Source organism: Nyctereutes procyonoides, unplaced genomic scaffold, assembly GCF_905146905.1.
Source record: "Nyctereutes procyonoides isolate TBG_1078 unplaced genomic scaffold, NYPRO_anot_genome, whole genome shotgun sequence".
Lineage (NCBI taxonomy): Eukaryota > Metazoa > Chordata > Mammalia > Carnivora > Canidae > Nyctereutes > Nyctereutes procyonoides.
Window position 1 is genome coordinate 38,515,750 of NW_026575126.1, and position 19,748 is coordinate 38,535,497.

At 58.6% G+C, this 19,748-nt stretch overlaps 1 protein-coding gene across 1 annotated transcript in view; it reads left to right on the forward strand.

Moving 5' to 3' along the window:
- CRAMP1 (cramped chromatin regulator homolog 1) overlaps positions 1 to 19,748 on the forward strand; it is a 55,407-nt gene that overhangs the window by 25,444 nt on the left and 10,215 nt on the right. Inside the window, 11 exon segments of the mRNA XM_055339213.1 lie at positions 347 to 395; positions 8,023 to 8,108; positions 8,549 to 8,672; positions 9,602 to 9,683; positions 10,107 to 11,270; positions 14,047 to 14,224; positions 15,815 to 15,996; positions 16,082 to 16,156; positions 18,534 to 18,615; positions 19,274 to 19,378; positions 19,566 to 19,744. Coding sequence (XP_055195188.1) covers positions 347 to 395; positions 8,023 to 8,108; positions 8,549 to 8,672; positions 9,602 to 9,683; positions 10,107 to 11,270; positions 14,047 to 14,224; positions 15,815 to 15,996; positions 16,082 to 16,156; positions 18,534 to 18,615; positions 19,274 to 19,378; positions 19,566 to 19,744 — 2,306 coding nt within the window.

The following is a 19,748-nucleotide window of genomic DNA, read 5'->3' on the forward strand; positions in this document are numbered from 1 at the left end:
TGGTGACCCTGAGAAGGGAATCTGAGCTGGGCGGCTAGGGAGGAGCAGAGGCTCGGTGTGGTGGAAGTCGGGGGTCAGGAGCAGCTGCGTGGAGGCAGGTTGTGGTTCCCCGAGAAAGTCTTGGTGGGTGGAGAGGACATGCAGGTGGGGATGGCACGCTCCACCCAGGCTTTGTGGGAGGAACTGCAGCTAACATGGGGGGTTGTGTTCTGGGAGACTTTGTTGGGTCTTCTGGGAAGGAGCTGGGATATTTGCTTCCTACATTGATGAGAGTTAATCAGGAAACCTTCACTGATCTTGCTCCTGAGGGCTTCATGGTCACATTTATTTGTTTTTCCATTTAAAGGTATGGACGACAAGAACGCGACCAAGTTGAATGAGCTCATTCAGGCGGGGTAAGTAGGGCTTGTGTTGTGGAGCACCGCTGTTGCTTTGGGACGCGTGCGTGCTTCCCGAAGCCCAGAACTGGAAATGTGTGGTTTTTCTCACCGAGGTCCATAATGTGCCCAACCTCCACAGTGAAAGCTGACTGCGCCGTGCAGCCCCAGGAGAGCAGGGTGTCATCGCCTGGGCTGCTCCCCATCTCGTTCTTCCCGCGGGCTCCCTGGCAGGGTGGCAGCACCCACAGGGCCCTCACCACCTCCTATTCCCACCCCCGTCCCCACCTGTGCGTGGGCTGCGGGTGGCTTCTCTGGCCAGAGCAGGCCCACACTCCACCTTCCTGTTGCCCTCCTGACCCCTTCCCTGTGCCTGCCTGCCGAGGCTCCGCTCCCCTAGAGTGAAGCCAGGTCTGACGCCGTCTGCCCTCACACTCGTGGTGTCCAGAGCTCAAGGTTCTCCCGCTTGCTCTGCCCCGAGTGCAGTGACCATTCCTGTGGCAGAGATGGCGTATGGCACGTGCCTTGTGCTCCATTCTCCCACTGTCTCAGTAGAACTTTAGTTTGCTCTCTGGCCCACATTTCAGAGTGGCCTTCAAGGCATCCTTCATTGTCAGTCTCAGTAGTTGGTCCCTGGTCTCCAGCCACGTGTCTGACTCGGGGCGGCCCGGACCTTCCTCTGCTCCACAGTCTGCGGATTCCGTGTGCATGGATTTCCCACCCGGCGTGGCTGCCACTTTGATGGCTGCCGTGGCCTCCCACTCACCCTGCCAGAGCGGGTGTACTCTCTCCGGATCTCTGCCCCTTGCCCTAGATGGACCCTCAGGCCATCCCCAGGCCCCTGCTGGTCCAAGGATAGCTGTCCCGTGGAACAGTCTTCACTGGTCTCTGCTGCATTTGCAGGACATGGCCTTCTGGCACCTCCGGTGGCATTTCTCTCTCAGCCTGGTGTTGGATGGCCTGCACGTCCCCATCCCTCAGGCTTGAGCTCCTGACAGGTGGCGCCGGCTGTGTGGTTTCTGCTCTGGCTCCGGCCCAGCGTCTTCCCTTACATATGCTCCTCTTGGGTTCCCGTGAGTTTATTTCTGTGAACTGCCCCCGTTTGGAACCAGGCGTGGTGGTAACTGGGATGCGCGTATCAGCGCTATGCCAGGCGGTGCGGGCAGCCTTCACAACTGGTGTCTTGGGGCAGACGGAGCCTCCTGGAGGCGTGTAGGTATGCTTAGGAGCAGGTGGCTCATTGGTCGTGCACCCCACGCCCCATTCACCTGTGGCAGTGGCAGTGCCCGCCTTCCTACCCTCACACAGGCCCTGCAGCGTTTGGGGACAAGCTGGGCTTGTGAGCTGTTTGGGCTGCCTGTCTGCCTCTGAGGACCTGCGTCGAGAGCCCAGAGGGTGCTTGGCGGAGGTGGTTTCTGGCATTAGTGTCTCCCCTGCGAGGCGGAGCGCCCACCCTGGATGCGATCTGAGGGGAGCCTTTTTCACCTTTTATTTTACTTGGGTCCCAACTTGTTGGCTGAGCCGGTGTTCTGGTTCTTTGTGCTCAGGAGCATCAGGGACTGGTTTGCTGGAAAAGCTGTGAGTTTTCTTGGCCTGTGTTGGTCCTGTTGTGAGAGGCCGCACACAGAGCGGGGGGGTGGCCTCCTGGGTTTCTGGAAGGACACGCGGGCCTGCCTCAGAGCTGACCTCATGTGAGGAAGGTGTGTTGATACATGTGAATGTGGCTGGGTGGTTGGCATTAGGGGCTGCTGGAGGTTGGAGGGCGCCTGAGCTGGGGGGCCGCAGGGTCGAGGAAACACACAGTGCTGGGTCCCCACGGTCTCCGCAAGGAGCCATCACAGTAAAGCCCAGAGGCAACATGACTGTTAACATGGTTCTGAACAAGTGAGGATCCAGGAGGAGCATCTACATCTCCTGTTTGGTTTGAATATTTAGTAACATGGTGTTGGGATGTCACCTGTGAGCAGTCAACGTGCAGGAGTCTGGACTGATAGGATCGGTGATTGGGTGAAAACCAGGGGGACAAGAGAGAGACTCCCTGTGCAGCATTCCCCACGACCTCTGTAGTCACCCAGCCAAGGAGGACAGCAGTAGTTCTCTGTCTCTGGGGTGTGGGCTGTGCACGGGCGCTTCTGATGAGGGCCGTGTAGGGAGGCAGGAAGGATCCAGACAGACATGACCTCAGCCCCGCAGCATCAACGTCCAGGTGACGGGCAGGTCAGGTTGAAGTTGTGGGGACGTGTCTGTTCTCCCAACATGAGCCCGCAGAGGATGGGGTTGCAGCCAGGGTCACAGTGTGCCTCCTTCCCTGGCTGTGCTCAGTGTAACAACCGCGCGGGAGAATTCGCCGGTCCTTCCTGCACAGCCCCCTCCAGCCCCCAGATCAAGAAGGGGATAAGTGTTCCAGCACCAGCCTCCCCAGAACCCCCGCCTGTGCCACCCCCCATGGCTCGGGGTGAGGAGGAGGGCAGGCGGAAGCGGTCCGTTTCCCACAGCTGCGGGTGGAGAGGCGTCAGCATTGTCTGAGAAGGTGTTCACTCACAGCAGGAGTGCAGGGGAGTCCGTACCTCACCTCTGTTAGCGTGCGTGCCCTCTGACCCCACAGCACCACTTCTGGAAAGCCCTCAGGTCCATGGTGAGCCGCACCGTAGGGCGCACATCACAGCGTCGCTCACGCTGGCGGAAGGGTGCTGCAGAGAGGAGCCTGGCTCCTGGGCGGGCTTGGGGGCTCTGTTCTTATTTTTAGAAGTGAGTGGGGTGCGCATGTGGCCGCAGCAGGGGGACTTAGTGCATGGCTCCCGCTCCCACCAGCACCCCGGGGTGGTCGGTGCCTGGGGCACCCCTGCTCTTCACACCTGTGTCCTGTTCGAGTATTTGACAAGCGAGCTTTTGTCTGCTTAGAGGAGGGAAGGGTGTTCTTTCTGGTTAGCTTTAGGCTGCTGACCACGTTTGCTGTGTGGTGTTCTCCTTACGAAAATGCGTTTATCTGTATTTCTGGTACCAGAACTGTAGCACCTGTGGCTTCACCCTCGGGGCTTCATCAGGAGTGGATGCTGTCGCTGCCTGATGAAATGGCGTCCGAGCCCTTGGAGGGTTGTGGAGACCCCCCAGTGTGGCCCTGAGACCTCCCGCATCAGGAACAGATAGGAGCCAGCTCCAGCAGAGCTCATGAGGCCCGGGCTGGAGGAGTGTCCCCCGGAGGCCAGCGGCCCTCACCTCCTGCTTCCCTGCGCCTTCCCCCCCGCCGGACCCGTCACGTCTGGTGGTTCAGAGCATCACCCAGATGCTGCTGTGGGCACCAGACTGCACGCCTCCCTTGGAGGGTTGCTGGCTGCTTACCCGGGCTCCCTCTCCACCACAGGTGACCGGCTCTTTCCTGTCCCCCGGCTGTGAGTCGGAGTCTGCCCAGCCCCGAGCCTCTGCTGAGTGTGTGTCTCACGTGTCCTCCACGTATGGCTAGACAGCATGTCACCCCCCCTCCCCCCAGTGCTCTGGGCACCTCCCTGTCAGGCCCCTGACCAGCCTGTAGCTCCCAGAGGGTCGGGGGCCGGGTCCTGGGGCTTGGTCGTCAGGGTGCCGGGGCGCCGAGTGCTGGCAGCTCCTCCCTCTGCTTTGACGGAGGATTGTCCTACGCAGCACCCTTCTGTGTCTAAGGAGAAAGGCGGTCGCTCTGAATCTCTCAGAAAGGTTTATCATGGGCTGCCCAGGTGGCTCAGTGGTTTAGCGCCTGCCTTCAGCCCAGGGCGTGATCCTGGGGTCCCGGGATCGAGTCCTACGTCAGGTTCCCTGCACGGAGCCTGCTTCTCCCTCTGCCTGTGTCTCTGCTTCTCTCTTTCTCTCTCTCTGTGTCTCTCAGGAATAAATAAATAAAATGTTTTTTAAAAAAAGAAGTTTATCATGAAAAAGTTCAAACATCAGGTTGAAACAGCAGTAGATCCAGCCCTTTCTCCCTTCACTTGAATTTATCGACGGAGGAGCCGCCCGAAGCCTGTGCCCGCTTGTACCAGCTCTGGGTGGTGGGGGAGGGTGGCCCCATGTGCAGGCAGGTGTGTGCACACATGTTCAGTGTTACTTGTCCTCTTGTGGTTTCATTTCCCTTTCTGCCCCACTGGGCTGTGGTCCGTGGAACAGACCGCTATCCGTAAGTGGGTTTTGAGCAGGTGCCTTCAGTACCTTCGTGTGTGCTGCAGGACAGGACAGAAGCAACAGGGTCCTGCGTCCGCCGTTCGGGCTCCTGCCGGAGAGGGCCCCTGCCCCAGGAGCCCCCCGTGTTATACCAACTTGCTTCCCCAGCCCCTGGTGACCTCTCCCCTTCACTGCCTGCATAGATGCCTTTTCTAGAATGTCTCCGAGTGGGGATTGCACAGCACGCAGCCTTTCCAGATGGCTTTTCACCTCCGGTTTTAATTTTAAAACCCACGGAGCAGTGTACCACCCCGATCCACATCCAGATGGCTCCGTTGCCCCCAGACTCCCTTGTGCTGCCCCTTCATCGTTACCGCCCACTCCCAGCCCCAGCAGCCCCTCGGCTGGTCTCTCTGCCTGTCTTCCTGCCTTTCTCAGAGCACCGTCCAAATGGTGTCACGTGTGCGTGGCCTTTGGAGGTTGGCGTCTTCTACCTGGTGCTGTTCACTTGGGATCTGGCCCTTGTGGGTCTGTAGTTCGTGCTTCTTCCTGCAGGTAGTGGCCCCACTGCGGCTGTCCCAGGCCTGCTTATCCATTCCTCAGCGAGGAACATGGCTGTTAACAGGGCCACTCTAAACCTTCGCCGCCAGGTGTTGGTTGCCAATCACCTGGGCACACGTGCAGGGGGTCCGGCGCTGGCTTCTTTGGGAGCTACCACACGGCTTTCTAGGGAGAGTCCGTTCTGGGTGTTGAGTGTGTTTTGAGCGTCCCCGTGGGTGGGAAGTGGGATCTCCCGGGGGTGTCGGTTTGTGTTGCCCTGGTGACTGACCACGTTGAGCATCTTTCTTGTGCTTGTCATGCATCTGCCTCTGTCTGGTGACTGGCCTGCTCAGATCTTGCACCCGTTTCCTTATTACTGAGGTTGGATAGTTCTAGAGGTGTTATAGACACAAGCCTTTTGTCTTGGGTAGGCGGTTGGCAGTGTTTTCTCCCAGTCTGTGGCTTTTCCTGCCTTCCTAGTGCCTGTCACCGGGCGGGAGTGCTCAGTCCTACTGAGGCCCATTACCATCTCCCTTTATGGGCCACGACTTCATTGTGACGTCCAGGAGCCCTTGGTCTCACCCACAGTCCAGCATTGCTCCAAGTTTCCTTGTGAAAGTTTGATGGTTTGCTATTTCCATCCGTGTTGTATGACAGGCAGGTCCCGCTGAGTTTCGCCTCTGTGGCCTGCAGGTGTCCACTTATTGCAGTCTCGGCTATTGAAAGCACTGTCCTTCCGATGCTGCTTTTGCACCCTTGGGTGAAGACAGCAGGCGGTACTGTGTGGCTCTGTGTCCAGGTTTCCCTCCTGTTACACTGATGGATGTGTCCAGTCTTCTGCCAGCTGACTTTGGTTTCCAAGGGTAAAGCCAGTGGCCCATAAAGGTGAAACAGGTGGGGGAAGTCAGGACGGTGTGTGTGGAAGATTCCTTTGTTGAAGGCCGCGGAATATTTATTTAACCAACTTCCCATCCATCCTTCTCATGCAGACCTTTCTCAGTTAACTGTGAACGTCCATTGGTTGGAGAGCGTGGGACTCAGGAGCAAAAGGACGGAGGAGAACTCTGAGATCACCCCTCACTATGATGCTCACAGGCCAGCCTCACATGCTGACTGGGCTCGGCACATGACTTTGCAGAAGAGAAAGCTTGAGTCCCGTGCACGTAGAGGAACGAGCCTGTTGCCTGTCTGTCAAAGCAACAACAGTGGGCGGGGGGGGGGGGGGGTTGTTACATGGGGTCCTCTGTGTGACCCTTGATCAGGGGTTAGGGTGGGAGCCTTCTGCTGATGGTGCTGCTTAAACTCCATGTGCTGGGGGCGCCTAGCCTGGTGGTGGTCCTGCCGTGGCTCAGCTCCGGGGTGGGATCGAGGGTGGGGGTGCACAGACCACATCCAGGTCCGTGGCCAGGCCCCCGAGGCCTGCTCTCAGCAAGCCTGAGCTGGCCCCGGCAGCTGTAGCCTCAGGGCACTCCTAGAACTTCCATTTGAAAGTAAAGGAATGGGAACGTGATCTCAGGATGTTTTCTGGTCATACAAAAGGGGCTGCTCACTTTCCCTTAGAAAAAAAAATGATAAAAAAGGAAGTCACCAAAGAGCAGTTTAACGGAAAATGTGATTATCGCAAACACAGGTGCCCCATGGTGGCCACACCCCCCTGCCCCCCCAGGTCTGTGTTGTTGGTGGGGTGCAGATGCAACAAGAAGTGGTGGGCAGAGAGGCCCAACCAGCCCTGGAGCTGCTGCTGGAGATCGGCTGGGGCCGAGTCCACCTGCCCCCCGCCCCCCGCCCATGGCCGCACTTTGTTGCCTCTGTGTCCCTGAGGTTGAGGTGATCATGTCGCCACAGTGGCAGGGAGTGGGCCTCCTGGGGTTCCTTGGCCTCTTTGGCAGCCTGCCCATATCTCAGCACCATTTCTGGTGTCCTGTGTCTGATTCCGGGCACAGGAGAGGCTCAGCCAGGACTGGACGCGTGGGTATGCGGAGAGGCAGCTCCCACAGAGGCGTTGGCACTGGTGCGGGACTCCTGTGAGTCTGCTTGGTCTGCCGCACGTCATACCCCCTGCTTGGCGTTCTAACCATGCTCCGGGGGCCACAGTGAAATCCACTGTCGAGGGGGCTGAGACCCTGGTGCCGTGGGAAATCAGAGCTGTTTCCCTTCCAAGGAGGAGGGGGTGTGCGGCTTTGCTTCCTCGGAGGTGGAAGCTGGGTCTAGGACTGCTGGAGGCTGGCGGGCTCCTCCAGACTTGACTTGTCAGTTTTTCAAAATAGCCAACCTTTCTTGAGTAGATCCAAAGCATCCGAAGTGTGTTTTTTGAAAGGAGCTTTATTTGTGGTGTTAATTTTCATGAGTTACATGGAAATTCTTTAGTTTGTGTCATGCTAACGTTAGTGAAGTTCTGGCTGTACCGGTGTTCTCCCGATGGCAACAGATCCTGGGCCTGCCTGAGCTCCGTTTTGGGGAATGTGAGCAAGTGGCACAGTGCGTCTGCTGGCTGCAAGTGGCCCGTACTCTGTTGGGTGCCACTGGTGTGGCTTACAGAGGGGCCACGGGACATTGGTGATGGGGGTTAGTGGCCACCTCCAGGAGGGCTCAGTTTGCTCTCGAGGGACCTTGAGGAGGCAGAGGAGAGAAGGCATGCATTCGACATTCGATGCGGGCACCTGCACAGTGGGCTTTCCAGGGGATGGACAGCAGGAGGTGCCACGCCACTTGCTGGGGGGCGGGCATGCGTCCTGTGAAGGACCGGCATCCTCTTTGCAGTGTGAGGCATGGGCAGGAAAGTAGTGGAACTTCCAGAATTACGGTGTGGCCTCCCTCTGCACAGCTGCCTGTGAGCCCAGGAGCTTCGTGGGGACCCTGTGCCAGGGCCTTCATCTGTCAGGCTCTCCGTGTATCAGGCACACTGGGTGCTCGTATGTGCAGGGCAGGGAGTGGCCATTCACCTATAGGCCTCACTGTTTCCACAAAACTCCTTTCCCAGGGCCACCACTGTGCGCTACAAAGGAAGAAACCTACGGATCAAAGCGCCCATGTGCCGTGCTCTGAAGAAGCTCTGCGACCCGGACGGTATGTGATCACGGACGTGGGGATGGCGGGGGCGTTGCCTCCTGCGGCTGCCCTCACAGTGGCTCTGAGTCCGCTTCATCTGGTCCTGCCCGTTGGCAGCACCTGGACTCGAAACTCCTTGTCACACCGTGTGTCCCCTGAGGCAGTCAAGTTTAGCTCAGAAGCTACGGCATGTTCAGACAGAGTGTCGTCGTGATGAGCAGGTCTCTGTGGGCTCCTGTGGCCTGGCCGGTGGCTCTGGCTTGTAGATCCCAAGTGGCCATGTTGGCATTCCTTCTTGAGAGCATGGATCCCTGCGGGCTTCTCTGCCAGCCTTGCTGTCGCTCATGGGGCTGTTTGCCCAGAGCTTCTCGTGGATTTTGTTATTTGTGTGGCAAGGCGCTTGCGTCCTATGTTAAGGTTCACGGGTGCCAGGCTCTCATGGCCCCTTCTTGTCGTAGGCTTGAGTGACGAAGAGGACCAGAAGCCAGTGCGCCTGCCCCTGAAGGTCCCAGTAGAGCTGCAGCCAAGGAACAACCACGCCTGGGCCCGCGTGCAGAGCCTGGCCCAGAACCCGAGGCTCAGGTAACTGTCGTGGCGGCCCTCAGCCCCAGGGGTCCCACTCCGGCAGGGCTCTCAGGCCGAGCACAGGAAGCAAAAGGATGTCGTGGTTGACAGGTTGATGGCTACAGAATCTTTCTCTCGTCTTTACCCTCAAAAGCCCTTCCACTCCTCTCTCCCCACCTCCCTGAAGATTTATGTCTGACTCATACACAGGACACCACAGAGGGTGTGGACCGTTTTTCATTTAGACATCTTTTTTGATTGAGGTAAAATTCTTGTAACTTAGAATTAACCATGTGTCATTTTAAGGTGTCGAACTCAGGGCCCTGGGCACCTTCACAGGGTGTTGTAGAATTTCCCCCTCTGGCTCCAGAGCTTCCCATCACCCCGAAAGGAAACCTTGCACCCACTGAGCCCTCGCTCCCCGCCCCCAGCCTCCGCCACATCTGCTGTCCGTCTCTAGGCCTGCCTGTTGTAGACAGTTCGCGTAGTGTGGCCCATCTGCTCTTCTGTCAGCTGCTCTCCCCGAGCCTCGTGTTCTTGAGGTTTGTCTCCATCAGGACGTCTGGTTTCCACGTGGATTTAAATTTTCTCAGTGTTAATTAAGGCCGGTCCTGGTCCACAGGGTACTGAGGGTAGGGCGGTGGGTTGTACCGCTGTCCACATCCTGGTGGAGATCTTTTACTATGCAGAAGGGGCACGGGGGTGGGGGGGGCTCTCTTCTTTTCTTACAGCTTCACGCGAATCTCTAGTTCACTCCATTTAAAGGACTAATTTTTGAGACAAGGAATCAGTGGCCCTGCTGGGGCCCTGTGCCTCCGGCCCCTCCTTGAACGCTCTCTCCACCATCCATGGCCTTGGGTCCTCTTGCTGCTTCAGCCTCATGCTGCTCCTCCAGACGTTCCCTCCCTGTGTAACAGCCACCCGTCCTGCCTGTGGTTTCTTTGCAGGATGATTGTGGAGCTCCACCGGAAGGTCTCCAGCCTCATCGAGTTCCTGAAACAGAAGTGGGCGCTCCATGAGGTGCGGATTGTATCCTTTCCCTACTCACGTGGCCTTGCCCCTACCCCAGAGCACCTGCTGCTTAAGGATAGTCTTGCTTCTCCGTCCTGAGTGCAGTCAGTCCCGTGGGGTGGCATGGAACCAGAACCAAACTTGCAGTCCTCTGTCTTCTGGGGTTCGGGTGGGAGTCCCTTCTGGCTCCCTAAGCTGCAAGTGGCCACTGTCTGACCTATGTGGTAGGTTAGGGAGCACACGAGGCGTCCCTATCAGTAGGTTGAGTAAAACAAGCACAGATGGCCCCATACTTCTCATGTTCTTGGCTGCCTCCCAGCCTGCCATCCCAGCCGGCAGGGTGCTGGTTGGTAGAGGAAATGCCTGGCTCACGCTCTGTCTGTGGCCCGGTGGCACACAGCAGGGCCCGCTCCTGTGGCTGCTCCTTGACTGAGGTCCCAGCGGAAGACACTCGAGGATCGGCAGCTGCAGCACTCACTTCCAGAGCCGTCGCAGGAGAAGGTGGCCTTGCACCTGTTCCCCGGAGAGAGTTGCACGCTGACGCCACTGCCAGGAGTGGCCCGAGTCGTGCACTCCAAGGCCTTCTGCACGGTGCACTGGCAGGAGGGTGGCCGGTGCAAGCAGGGCTCCAAGGATGCCCACACATTGCCTCCGGCCCAGATCTTGGGCATCCAGAGCGGGCAGGGCACGGCCAGGGGCCAGGTGAAGTGTCCTCGGGGTGGCACCGAGGGCAAGGGCCCGGGACGACCCCCTCCTTCCACCGATGCCTCACAGAGCTCTGGAGAGAGTTCCCCTGAAAGTGCTCCTGGGGAGGGGGCCGCCCCGAGCCTTGGCAGTCTAGACACTCCAGACAGGCTGCCCACTGGGCCCCAAGATGCTGGGGGGCGGCTTGAGAAGACCCCCACAGCTGCTCCTGCAGAGGGCAGGGATGGCCTCACCCGAGAGGCTGCAGATGTGATGTGCGCCTGCGGCCAGCTCCCAGAGCTGGAGGATGAGCTCTCCCTCCTTGATCCCTTCCCGCGCTACATGAAGTCCTGTCAGGACCTCATCGTCCCTGAGCAGTGCCGCTGTGCAGACTTGCGGCCCTCAGGCTGCGCCTCCCCAGAGACTCGCGTCCCCGGCAGTGCAGAGGTGGCCGACCTCGCCCGGGCTGGGGCACCATCCCCCGTCCGTGCCACACCAGGTCCTGAGCCTCAGCCTGGCCCCGGGCTCCAGCCAGATGTTTGCACTAAAGACTCATCAGAGGCACCTGCAGAGGAGCCCCAGGAGAAGGTGAACCCCTCGGATCCCCCGCCTCAGGGACAGCCTGCTGCCAAGCTTCCTAAAGATGTCCCCGCCAGCCGGCTAGCCCAGCAGCTCCGCGAGGAAGGCTGGAACCTGCAGACCTCCGAAAGCCTAACGCTGGCCGAAGTCTACCTCATGATGGGCAAACCAAACAAGCTCCAGCTGGAGTATGACTGGCTGGCTGTGCTGGGTCCTGAGGGCCAGACCCCCGGCGGGCAGGCCCAGGGCCCCTGCCCCGCCGCCACGCCCTCCACCTTCCACAAGCAGCGCCTCCTCAGCTGCCTCCTGAAGCTCATCTCCACCGAGGTCAACCCCAGGCTGGTGAGTGAAGCTCGAGCATAGCCCTGCTGGCGCCCCAAGGAAAGTCTGGCCCAGTCTGAAGTCTCTCAGCAGAGCAACTGGGTCCAGGGGGAGGGAGGCAGGGACCGGGTGACCAGGCAGGCCACGCTTCCTTATCTCAAGCTGGGCTTGGTAGCGAGGGTTCTGGTTCGCCGCAGGCATGGGCTGTGTCCCACGTGGCTCACATGAGGCTCCATGGACAACCGTGACCAAGAACCCATTCCTTGCCAGGCTTCAGTTATGCTAAGCTCTCCCTTGCTGGCCAGAGGGACAGCGTGTGCAGAGGCAATGCAGTACCCATGGCCGGGAGCCAGGCAAACATGCAAGTTTCAACAGAGGGAATGACAGTGTCCTTTGTGCTTTAGGGTGGCCATCGTGGGAGGACACACTTCATCCTGGGAGCACAGCTTCAGGGCAGGGAGTGGAGTGGTGAGGGCACAGATGAAGGGCTCTGGAGCTCCTCAGGGGGCTCCGTGGTGGCTGGTCCCTAAGCCTGGGGAGTGGCTATGACTTCTCCTGGGGTGTCTGGTCAGAAACAGGGCAGAGGTTGCCCCCTATGAGAGAAACCCCAGTGAGCTTTCCTGGGACGAGAAGATGGCATCTGAAGCAGGAGCTCCTAAGTTGCCGTGTGTGCTTGGCGCTGGGGAGTGCAGGGCTTCACGGGTTCCCAGAGCAGCGGCCGAGGGAGCGGCACATAGTTGCCAGGAGAGAGTGGAGCTTGGGGGACAGGATGGGGCTGTGGGGACCCTGGGGGACAGAATGGGGCTGCCGGGTCACATCTGCGCAGCACACCTGCCACTTCTGGACAGGTGGCCCTCACCGTGCCTCCTGCAGGGCTTTTCTATGCCCTTCCTGGCTGCATCCCTGTGCTGCCTTTGCCATAGACAGGTGCTCAGCAGAGCACACGGGGACACGAGGGAGATGACTGTCATGGCGTGATGGGACCTGGCTGGAAGCTGCAGAGGCAGCCGAGGAGTGAGCAGTGGCCTTTAGATTGAGTGCTGTGGAAGCTGGCGAACTGCAGGCAGGCATGGGCAGCATTGGGGCAAGTGGGTAGAGATGCAGTTAGAAAACGTTTTAGAGGGGGTCCCTGGGTGGCTCAGCGGTTTAGCGCCTGCCTTTGGCCCAGGACGCAATCCTGGAGTCCCAGGATCGAGTCCCGTGTCAGGCTCCCAGCTTGGAGCCTACTTCTCCCTCCTCCTGTGTTTCTGCCTTTCTCTCTCTCTCTCTATGTCTATCATAAATAAATAAGTAAATCTTAAAAAAAAAAAAAAAAAAGGAAAAGAAAAAAGAAAATGTTTTAGAGGGCAGGCCAAGTGGTTCAGCGGTTTAGCGCCACCTTCAGCCCAGGGTGTGACCCTGGAGTCCTGGGATCGAGTCCCACGTCGGGCTCCCCATAGGGAGCCTGCTTCTCCCTCTGTCTGTGTCTCTGCCTCTCTCTCTTTCTGTGTCTCATGAATAAACAAAATCTTAAAAAAAAAAAACTTTATAGAGTGAGGCTTCTGGAGGAGAGGAAACTGGACGGACAGGAGCAGGTCCAGAGCCCTACAGGAGGTGGAAGCAGGGGACGCAGACACTGGCCTTGGCCTCGACTGAGAGAGGAGGGCTGGCAGCTTGGAAATACTGCAGAGAATTCAAAGCAGGCTGCTCAGAGCCATGCCCTAGAGTGGGGCCCCAGCAGCAGCTTCTGCGCCACCCAGGGACTCAGGAGAGATGCAAGTTCTTGGGGCCTAGAGGCTATGGGGACACACACACACACACACACACACTCTCTCTCTCTCTCTCTCTCTCTCTCTCTCCCCCCCAGCTGATTGTGATGCAGCTCAGCCCTGAGAACCACTGGGCAGAGGCCTGAGCTGAGCTCAGAGCCCTTGTGTGAAAGATGGGCCGGAGGCCCCTTTGTAGGGGTGGAGCACTGCCGAGCAAGTGCAGCCCACGCCCAGGCCTCTGGATAAGCAGGACCTTGCAAGAGGCTACTAGGTGCAGGGGGCCCCGTTGGATGGTGACACTGAATAAGCTAAGTAGGACGTGACAGCGGGCAGGGCAGGGGCAGAGGTCCCTCGGAAAGGAAGAGGTGGGTCAGGACTGGGCACTGAGCAAGCAGAGCGGGCAAGGTGGTGCCGAAAGCAGGGGAAGGTTGGCCCTGGGGGAGCCCTGATGGCGGGCGCTGCAGAGACTGGGGAGGGGTCACCAGGATGAGGACAGAGGTGGGGTGGAATGGGTTGTCCCTGTGGCAGGGTTCCTCACACTCAGCCACAGCTGAGCCAGAGGCCTGCAGGATCCCTGAGGTTAGCACTTTGACTCAGCAGAGGACTTTTTTGACTACAGCTTTGTTTAATTCTAGAAATTAAGTCTGTATTTCCTTCCTCTGACTCACAATCAGGATAGTCCACTGTGGTCCTCTTGAGCAGGCATTTAATTTTTTTTTGTTTTTATTTTTTAAAATATTTTATTTATTTATGCATGAGAGACACAGGGGGAGGCAGAGAGATACAGGCAGAGGGAGAAGCAGACTCCATGCAGGGACCCTGATGCGGGACTCGATCCTGGCACCCTGGGATCACACCCTGGGCCCAAGACAGAGGCTTAACCGCTAAGCCACCTGGACGTCCCTTGCGTAGGCTTTTAAAAAGAGGAGTTCGTGTCGCCGCCCTGCCGTGGTCCCTCCGGCAGCATGAGCACCTCTCAGGCTGGCGGGAGACCCACTGCCTTCACCTAGGCTGAGTTCAACTTTGGTTGTGGCCCGTTTCTGTCCCAGGCTCCAGAAGGGAACGCCAGCTCCGTGGCTTCCGTGAGGCCCGCCCAGGAGGAGCAGTTGGCTACCCCGCCAGGGAAGGTGGTGACCGTCAGCTCCCGGAGCCCCCGCTGCCCGCGGAGCCAGTCTGCCCTCCGCAACAGCAAGACCTTCTCTCCCAGCTCTGCGCCTTGCTCCTCAGGTGAGGCTCCGCCACCGGTGCCTTTCTGGGTGTGTGGGCTATGCCTGAGCCCAGGGCACGGTGTGCCCGATGTCTGGCCCCGCTCGGCTGATAGCTGTCCTGCCCATGGTGTGTGGCAACAAATCCCACCTTTCGCAGGGAGGGTGAGCGCCAGGCCTGTCACCTAAGGCTTGGGATCCTGGGGTGCTGAAGCCAGTGGGAAACATGGGGTGGCCCTTGCCAGTTTGGTCACTCTGGGGGATCTTTGTAAGGTCAGTGGAAGCCTCTAGAGCATGCCGATTCGGTGCCTGAAAGCCCGAGAAGGGACCATTCCCTGGTACTTTTGACGTGTTGTAGAAACCCTCGGGTCAGGGAGGCCCCGGCACTTTTACAAGGTCTTGGAAGGAACGGTGTGCTGACCTGCTAGTCTGCAGTGTCCTTTGTCCAGGCCGTACCTGAGGAGTAGTTTCAATTCAGGGCCGTTCCTTGGGTTTTCTGGTATCTGAGGCAACAGGGATTGAGGACTGGCCTGGCCTTTGTGTCCTGTGTTCAGGGGCTTCCACGCCAGGTGTGAGGGGCTTCGTTACCATCCCCATGGGCCCGTGCCCTCGCTGCAGGACCTTGGCCATCCTGGATGCACCTTGAACATCCTGCACCAGCAGGTGTCTCTGCATCATGAGCACGGGCCTCATGAGCATGGGCCTCACACGAGAGGCAGTACCACGTCTGACCTAGTGTCCTGTGTGTCAACGGTTTCTTGGGTCTTTTTTTTCTCTTTCCTTTTCTTCCTTTCCTTTCCTTTCCTTCCTTTCCTTTCCTTTCCTTTCCTTTCCTTTCCTTTCCTTTCCTTTCCTTTCCTTTCTTTTCTCCTTTCCTTTCTCCTTTCCTTTCTTTTCTTTCTCTCTCTCTCTCTTTTTTCCTTCAAGATTTATTTATTTGAGAAACAGCATGCATGAGCAGGAGGGGCAAGAGGGAGAGGGAGAGAGAATCTCAAGCAGACTCCAGCATGGAGCCCGGTGTGGGCCTTGATCCCACAGCCCCACGAGTCAGCGGCCTAACTGACTCACCCAGGTGCCTGGGTTATTTTCTGTTCCGAGCACATCACTAGCTTTCTGTTTCCTCTGTGTTGCGGATACATGCCTCTCGACTGAGAGTCCTGTGTGGCCTCCGGGGTAGCTGAGGCTGGATCAGGTGTCCGTGCAGCCCAAGGCACAGGTAGCAGTGGGGGCTGGCTGCCACAGGCTGTAGTCTCTTCTGCCTTCCAGAGCCAGCAGTTACTCTCTGGCTTGCTGACCTCTGGTCTGTGCTAGATGGTCCAGAAGGTTCTTCCAGTTCTCAAATGTCTTTACAGGCCATCTGCCCTTCCCACCTGGGACCAAAGTGGCAGAGTACCATCATGGTATCAGAGTCATGATTCGCTCATACTGGGAGCTAGAGTTCCAGAGAGAAAGCTGGGAAGGCAGGTGTTGGGGACTGAGATCTAGGAGATGCTTCCAAGGAAACGGAACCGGCTGTCCCGTATTCCTTTCCGGTTTTCTTTCGGGGAGAGCTCTGTTTGTGCTGGCAATGCTGCTGGGTGAGTGGTCGTGTTTGCTCTCCCTTGGCTTCCAGGTCTGAGGAACCCGCCCAGACCCCTCTTGGTGGCGGGCCCCTCTAGCACAGGCAACAGTGACTCCGACGGTGGCCTTTTTGCCGTTCCCACCACTCTGCCGCCCAATAGCCGACACGGGAAGCTCTACTCTCCCAGCAAAGAAACAGAACTGACTTTCCGTCAGCACCTGAACTCCATCAGCGTAAGTAGTGGAGCTGCACTGCCATTGGGGGCGGGGGCTCCGCATCCGGGGAGCGTGCTCTCAGGCCCCCGCCCTCTCCTTGCAGATGCAGTCAGATTTCTTCCTGCCGAAGCCCAGGAAGCTGAGGAACCGGCACCTGCGGAAGCCACTGGTGGTGCAGGTCAGGGCACCCACGTGGGTCTGGGCACACCCCCCTCCGGGTCCCCTGCTGGGAGAGGGAGACTCCCCGCTGAGCAGGGAGCCTGACACGGGGCTCCATCCCAGGACCCTGGCATCATGACCTGAGCCGAAGGCAGATGCTTCACCCACAGAGCCACCCAGGTGCCTCCTCCTTCTTTCTTATGCGTAGGACACGCAGAGTAATCACAGGGCTGACCGTTCCCTGAAGTAATCTTTGCACAGCATGAAAACCACTTGCACAAGAGGCAGGAAGTTCTGGGGATTCGAGTCCCAAGCGTCCTGGGTTAGGATGTATTCGAGGACTCTCGGAGCCTCTATAAATACACAGCCGGCAGAGGCAGTTGGCAAGTAGCTGGGGTGGCCAGAGGCCAGACATCTCCTGAGCTCCCCACAGTGAATGCTGGGTCCCCATGGAAGCCATCGGCCCCCGAGGGGACAGCCAGGTAGGGAGCGGCCCGTGAGCACGGGTGAGGCAGGAATTCTGTGATGACCAGCAGCTAAAATGTATGGATGTGTATTATTTTGCGATAAATGTATAGCTTTCTGTTTGTTTTGTTAGTCTCTTCGAAATCTCTTCCTCTTGAGATTAAATCATTTAGAAACGAGAGCTTAGTGACAGATCTCAGGCAGTCCGGTGCGCGGCAGGCCCCCCATCCTGAGCTTTGCTTTCTGTGGTTTGTACCCGAGGTCAGCAGGAAGCAGGTGATTCTCCTGACGTGTCATCAGGTCTGCAGTACCCTCGCACCGCGTCCTGTGCCTGCATCCTGACCTCGCTCACTCCGTGGGCAGAGATGAGCGGGACCAGCGCATGCGGCACGATACGCTGTTTGGCGAGTGAGGCCTCGCTGACGTCACTTCTGTGTCAGTGTGTAGTTACGGTTCTGTTTTCGCGATTGGTGCTGTTAGCTTGTTGCTGTGCCTAACTCACAAATGAAACTGTCATAGTTCCATCCCTAGGAAAAAATGGTGTGTGTAGGGTTTGCTACCATCTGCAGTCTGAGGCATCCCTGGGGGCGTGGGGACATGGTCCCTGCACGTAGGGGGACCGTGTGTCTAGATCCCAGGTGTCGTGTGTGCATGCATGTGGGCAGAGTCAGTACCGCCACACTTGAAGTATGCGAATCATCCCCCTGGAAGTGGTTAGAAACTCCCCAGATGGATGGCACATCTGTGGCTCTTTGGTGCAGGGTTGTGAGCCTGCATGGCCTGTGGAGGTGGTTTTTGTTGAGCTTTGTAACAGCTTTGTTGATACGTGCGTCGCATAGCCAGGAGGTCTGAGGGGTTAGTGGGCCTTCATGCACTCGGGTTGTGCAGCCATCACCGCGGTCTGATCCCAGAACATTCCATCTCTCCATTGCCTCGAGTGCCCCTCCACTCCAGCCCCAGACAGGCACTATCTCTACTCGCATTTTCTGTCTGCAGATTTGCCTCTTCTGAGCATTTCACGCAAATGGAATCACACACAGTATACGGGCTTTTGCATTTACTGTTTTTATAAAAAGTGTTGTCGGCACACGGCGAAAGGCCCTCACTTCCCTGCTTCGCACTCTGCTTTCCCGCCACTGGGGCAGAGTGGCGGGGCCTCGACAGCCTCGCGCTTCCTGCCGCCCTTTCTGGCGGCGTGCATCTGCAGCAGAACCAGCACACGGCCTCCGCGGCTCCTTGCCATGGGGGACCCCCCCCCCGTGCCGTGCCATTGGTGACTCCAGTAGCGCCCCCTCCTCTCCACTCCTGCGACCCCGAGGGGCAGGGGGATGTCCTTCTCACCTTAGCGGGAATGCACCCAGCACTCCAAGGTGTCTCAGGACGTCTATGACGGTTCCAGCAACTCACGTAATTTCCTGTGAGGTGACAGGCCACTGCACCGGCACCGCATTGCTGCGAACCGGGAGGCCTGGCGGGTAATCCGGGAGGGTGGGTGCTGGACCGGCAACTGAGGCAGCATGCCCATGCCCTTAGTCCGTCAATGGGGTTGGGAGCCACTATATTTCCTTTGCCACGAGCGTGAGGCCCCGGATGTGGGGGTGGGTGTCGGGAGAGTGTCCGCCCGGTGCCCAAAGCAGATGCACACGCTGCAGGGCATCCCGGGTGAGCGGTGGGCCATCCAGCCATCCTTGCAGCACTGCCCAGGCGAGGTAGGCTCCTCTGGGTTCTTCTCAGGCCTGGTGCTGGGGGCTCTGCTGCCCTCGATGTGTCCGGGTGCCCTTGTGTCGTCAGCCCCAGAGCCAGGGCCCCCTCGGGACACACCCGGCCCGCCTTGCCTGGAATGCCCCTTACAGCCTGCCCCTGGTTTCCTGAGTGATTCCTGGCGCCGGCGTCTTTCCATCGTCTCACTATCAGCACTCTTGTCTCCACAGAGAACGCTGCTTCCTCGACCATCTGAGCACCAGTCCCACAACGTCTGTTCCTTTTCCATCCTGTCCAATTCCTCTGTGACTGGTGAGCACTCAGGCTCTTTGGGGCACTTTTCATCCCTTTCCGGCACGGCCCCCGTCTTTGGGAACGGCAGGTGTGCCCGCGGCTCTTGGCAGGATAGCCCGAGCACCCCCTTGTCTGTTCTGTCCACGAAGCCTGCATGTGCACCGTGCTTGGCCCGGGCGGTGTGGGGGCAGGAGCCCCGTGGAGCCCGGCTCTGAACAGTGCTGTCTCACACGGGGGGTGTGGCTGAGTGAAGCGCGTGCTGTGACCCGCCCTTTAAGTGCAGCACACACTGTGACACTGCGCCACCGGCTTTCCTTGTGCCCCCTCAGCTGCAGAAAGTTCAGTGAGGGGGCTGAGGCGCAGGGGCAGAGTCCTGGTGCAGGACCGTCGCCTGGGGTGGGGTGCCTGTCTCCCATGACGGCCCCCCGCAGGGTGGCATACTGACTGCGGCCGTTGGGCAGCCCCTGGATGCATGTGCTGCCGGGGCTCCCTCCTGGACAGGTGTCGGGACCCTGTCTTCCTTGTGACTCCCCAAGTCCACAAGCATTTGGGAACTTTGGTGCTTCCTTCTGAGGCTCAGTTTGGTGACTGTTTCTCTCAGGGAAACACTTCGAGGCCCTTGTTGTGCATTCAGATGACGCGGGCTGATGCATCCGCTTCTGTTCTTTCCCCCCAGGGAGAGGCTCCTTCCGGCCCATCCAGTCTTCTCTGACCAAAGCAGCCCTGTCTCGGCCGATTGTGCCCAAGGCCCTTCCGCCCCAGGCCACAGGTCACCTGGCCAGTAAGTTTCTGTCACCAGCGGGACAGACACCACGCGAGGGTTCCGAGTGAGGTGTCTGTTCCCTTCTCCCAGCCACGCGTCTCTTACTGTTTGGGGAAAATGGGACGCGTTCGGTGTCCCTAAGCCCCCTGGGCACTTGGCACGGTGTCCCTGCAGTTGAGGTTCCAAATGTCCTTTCTGCTACCAGGTGCTATTGACTTAGCAGCTAAAAGTGCTGGAATCATTCCGGGAAGCCCCCTCCCTGTCTTGGACGCTGAGGGCTTGTCCAGCATCTCCCCACTCTCTTCAGACGAGGTGACCGCCACCGTCCCGGGTCCGGAGTCCACTGGCACCCATCGCAACGGAGACTCCATCCCCACCGTGGGGGTGA